Source organism: Opisthorchis viverrini (assembly GCF_000715545.1).
Source record: "Opisthorchis viverrini unplaced genomic scaffold opera_v5_324, whole genome shotgun sequence".
NCBI lineage: Eukaryota > Metazoa > Platyhelminthes > Trematoda > Opisthorchiida > Opisthorchiidae > Opisthorchis > Opisthorchis viverrini.
In genome coordinates this window covers 116,289-119,910 of record NW_008751987.1, presented here as the reverse complement: position 1 = coordinate 119,910, position 3,622 = coordinate 116,289, and the positions used below count along the sequence as shown (strand labels likewise).

The following is a 3,622-nucleotide window of genomic DNA, read 5'->3' as shown; positions in this document are numbered from 1 at the left end:
AAGCAATGGTAACTGATTCTGGCAGATATGGCTGTCACAAAGCCAATAGTGGTTTTATGTCCAAGCTATCGCCTTCATTTTGTAGCTCTCCATTCCTTCCGCCAGGTTTACTCGAATTCGTATTCTTCCGGTTTATAGTCCCTTGATGATGCATCAAGCACTAAAACAAGGATGGAGTGGGCTTCATGTCCCTCTTCTGATGCAAATTGTCAAAATACGGGTTTTTGAAGTTTGTCTCTGGCAACGTCATTTTTGGTGCAATAGAAGGTTAGCGACGTATTCCGAAGACCAAATGGCATACTTGGAGATTCGTGGAGGTCGAACGGCGTGGTGACAGCTGTCTTTTAGATGTCACCGGGACCCAATGATCGTGGATGTTTTTTGCTGGATGTCCAATAATAGCCACATGAACGTTTTCATTTTGAGCTTCTTCAGGACCGTGTGCTGCGCCGGGATCCGTGGAATGCTAGATGGCCAAACGACATAAAGGCCGAACATGTGGTCAGCCTCGCCCCGGAAGACCTTCAGTTCCTCAGGGGCAGTGTGGCACAGTTTTTCAAAGGCTAACGGACCTTTCGTTTTGATATGTTGTTCTCTAGTTTTCGACATGGCTATCGGGATCACAGAGAATTGCAACGGATCCGGGGGCGGCGGATTATCGGATTGTATCATGATGACATCGGTTTGAAACAACACGAGACTAGTTGAGGCCGGGTGGACCAAAGTCTCAGCCTTGACAGTCTGTATGCAGCTGTCCAAGAGTATGTATCTTGTTACAGTTGACTAGGAGGTGTGAGTGGCGAAGAGAAACGATGCAGATTTGGGTACCTGAACGCCAGTGACAAGAACCAATAATCACAAATAACTTTCTTCATACGTGACTGAAGGGGAAAGTCTAAGAAAAGCCGGTGTTTGCCATGCACATCGATGGTTCTGCCAGACACCTCCCTTGGGCTCAAAGTCGTCATCTGTCGATTGTCTTGTAACCCTGGAGAAGGGGAATTAACCTAGGTCTCAATGTCGACTAGGTAGCATACTCAAGTGGTGCGGTCGGTGAAACAAAACATGGCAATCATTTGTGTCGCCATTATGCGCCGGCCAGCTCGCCTCTCTTTACCTCGGTAAAAAAGGTGCAACTTGGTTAGTAACCTCCGATTTGTGGTAGAACTTGTTGGTACGCATCAGAACGATGAACTAGCACGTCCTGCATTTTTTGTTTGGGGGGTAGGCGTCCGCGGCATCGGTTAACTCTTCCACGTCGTCGACTGTGTGTGGTGATGGCGTTGATGCGATATAATATTTTGCCGGCTCGCTCGTAGTGTTGCGTGATGCGAACGTGGCGTCTAACTGTTAGAACTATAATTCCGGATCGCTGGATGAAACTAAACAGCATTCATCGCTTGTGTCGTGAGGTTTGAATAACTTTGTGGGGTGCCTTCCGGTGTCTCAGCAACCGGTTCAGCGAATTTACCATATCGTAGAACATTTCTGAAAGAAGTCAGGTAGAAACTCACTCCACGGTTTGTGTGCTCAAGAAGAGCGCTAAAAGGTAATCGAAAACGCTCTTGTTTCTAGTGCTCTCTGTGGTGTTAAAATTTGCAGGACTTTCAGTCCATTAAGTACGACATAATCCAGTATAGTAGTGAAATAAGCTGCGGCTAACGATACGAATGTCCGTGAATAGGAGTGTACGACCATTGTACGAATAGGTATCTAATAGGCAACTGTGGGAAGATGGCTACATGGAGCATGTAAAGAACTGCAAGGAGGCAGCACACTAAAAATTTGTAGAGTTAGAATCATGATCGGCGTTCACATCAAAACGGAAACAGACAGACAAAGCTAGTCGAGGAAGACCGAAAAGGGTGTACACGCGACTTGACATGCTTGTTCACTGGTAGAGCGCGTTTCAGCTAAAACAGCGACCTTTCAGCCTTCGTATCTTCACCCATGTTTACAGCGGGCTATAGCTTGTCCAAACAGACTGACACGAATGTTCCTGGAGTAAAGCTTACGCGAGAGAGATATCGAAACACCTGATTTAACAGACATTCACGAGAAGTTATGTAGGTTCAGATTTGTCGCACTTCGGGTTTTGCAATCCGACTGGTATAAATAAACTAATCGTTCAGCTATAACATCCTTTCGGTGCCTAGCTGCCATGGTACCCAAAGAAAACAAGAGATATGAGATACAGCCAGCTCGCTCAAGCCTAAAAGAGATGCCGAGGTTTTGTTCGAAACACCTTAACCACCGGGCTATCTGGATATCGACGATGCCCGCGACCTCACACTTGCTTCTTCCTCTCCCCAAAAACTGTTTGAAATAATTCAGCGTGATCTACAACTTTTGCAGAAGCGGATTGACCTTTGGCAAAAATAAAAGCGCTGCTGTTATGTAGGAATCGGAAGGTGCCCATGATACTGATTTCATTTTCGCTGTTGGTTTGATTTAACAAATGTGGGAAGGATATCCAACGACCACAGTGACCCTATCCACATTTAGGCTCGAATTGATGAAAGGCCGTCGGTCGACAAACGAATGCCTTCCCGGTCAAACCTGTTGGCTACTTTCCTATTTTTGAGGTCTGGATCTGTTTGCAAAAAGTGTGACATCTTTTGAGATGCGGTTTTCCTACCCAGCATCTTGAGTTTTCATGTCTCTGTTGAGTCCCTAGTATCTAACCTCCTAGACTAGGAACTGTTTTCGTTGCTGCTTTGGAGTTTTCTAAACGTGGAGCAAAAGTTTCAAAGGGTGAATTGAAACCATAGGTTTATCTGTTTGCCAGTCTACTTTTCATCTGTGAAGCATTTCTAGTAAGATTAGCCATTATCCGTACGGACCAAACGCAGTCCTACCAGATATGCGGCCCTGAAGAAGGTATTTCATGGGTCCTCAAGCTAAGCGAGAAAAACGCTAGGCTGACCACCATGACTGCTTAATGCTGGGTCGGTTTGCTGCGTGGATTCCAGACATGCGCTTGTCCGCTGCTGCTTTCGTTGCACTTTTCATGTCTACATAAGACGCGTACACCTCGCTTAGCCATGAGAAGCTTTTGGACCCAGAAATCAAGTAAGGGTACCAGAACTGGCTCCTGCAACACATGCCGGCTGGTCCGATGCAGGATGTTGATGATCACATAAACACTAGACCTTATCGTGGTGTGGCGGTTTGTGTGCTTCCGTGATCCATTGAGATATATTGAGTTGTGTCCATACAACGCTCACAGTCTGCTGACCCTCCAGGTTGTTACTTGTTCTACAAAAATGGAGCCAAAGACTTTGGTTGAGGACCCTGGTCGTCCTCTTCTCTGGGTCCGGGCGCCCTGACAGTACCCAAGCCCACATACAACCATGTAATCCAATGCCACATAGACCGTCGCGTGGTGTCACCAGCCGGGTCCCGCTCTATACAGCGGGATGGGTAAGCGAAAATATTCTACTGCCGACATCATCATCATCAATGACAGAAACATCAGTGTTCGCACTGAAGCTTCACTGCCGTACAACCATAAAGTTCGTTTAGTTATATATATATATATATAATTGTATTAGAAGCCCTAAAGTGAAGAGAAGGGAAAAAGAGTGGGTGAGGGAGGGGACCTAGTGCTGGCCTATATCAA

General features: G+C 46.3%; 1 protein-coding gene across 1 annotated transcript in view; it reads right to left on the bottom strand.

The window, feature by feature from the left end:
• Positions 1-351: 351 nt before the first annotated feature.
• The window catches only part of T265_10060 (hypothetical protein), a gene marked incomplete at both ends in the record, with an annotated part of 7,062 nt that continues 3,791 nt past the window's right edge, over positions 352-3,622 (bottom strand). The window contains one exon of the mRNA XM_009176318.1: positions 352-783. Within this exon, the coding sequence (XP_009174582.1) occupies positions 352-783 (432 nt within the window). The remainder of the gene's footprint in view (positions 784-3,622) is intronic.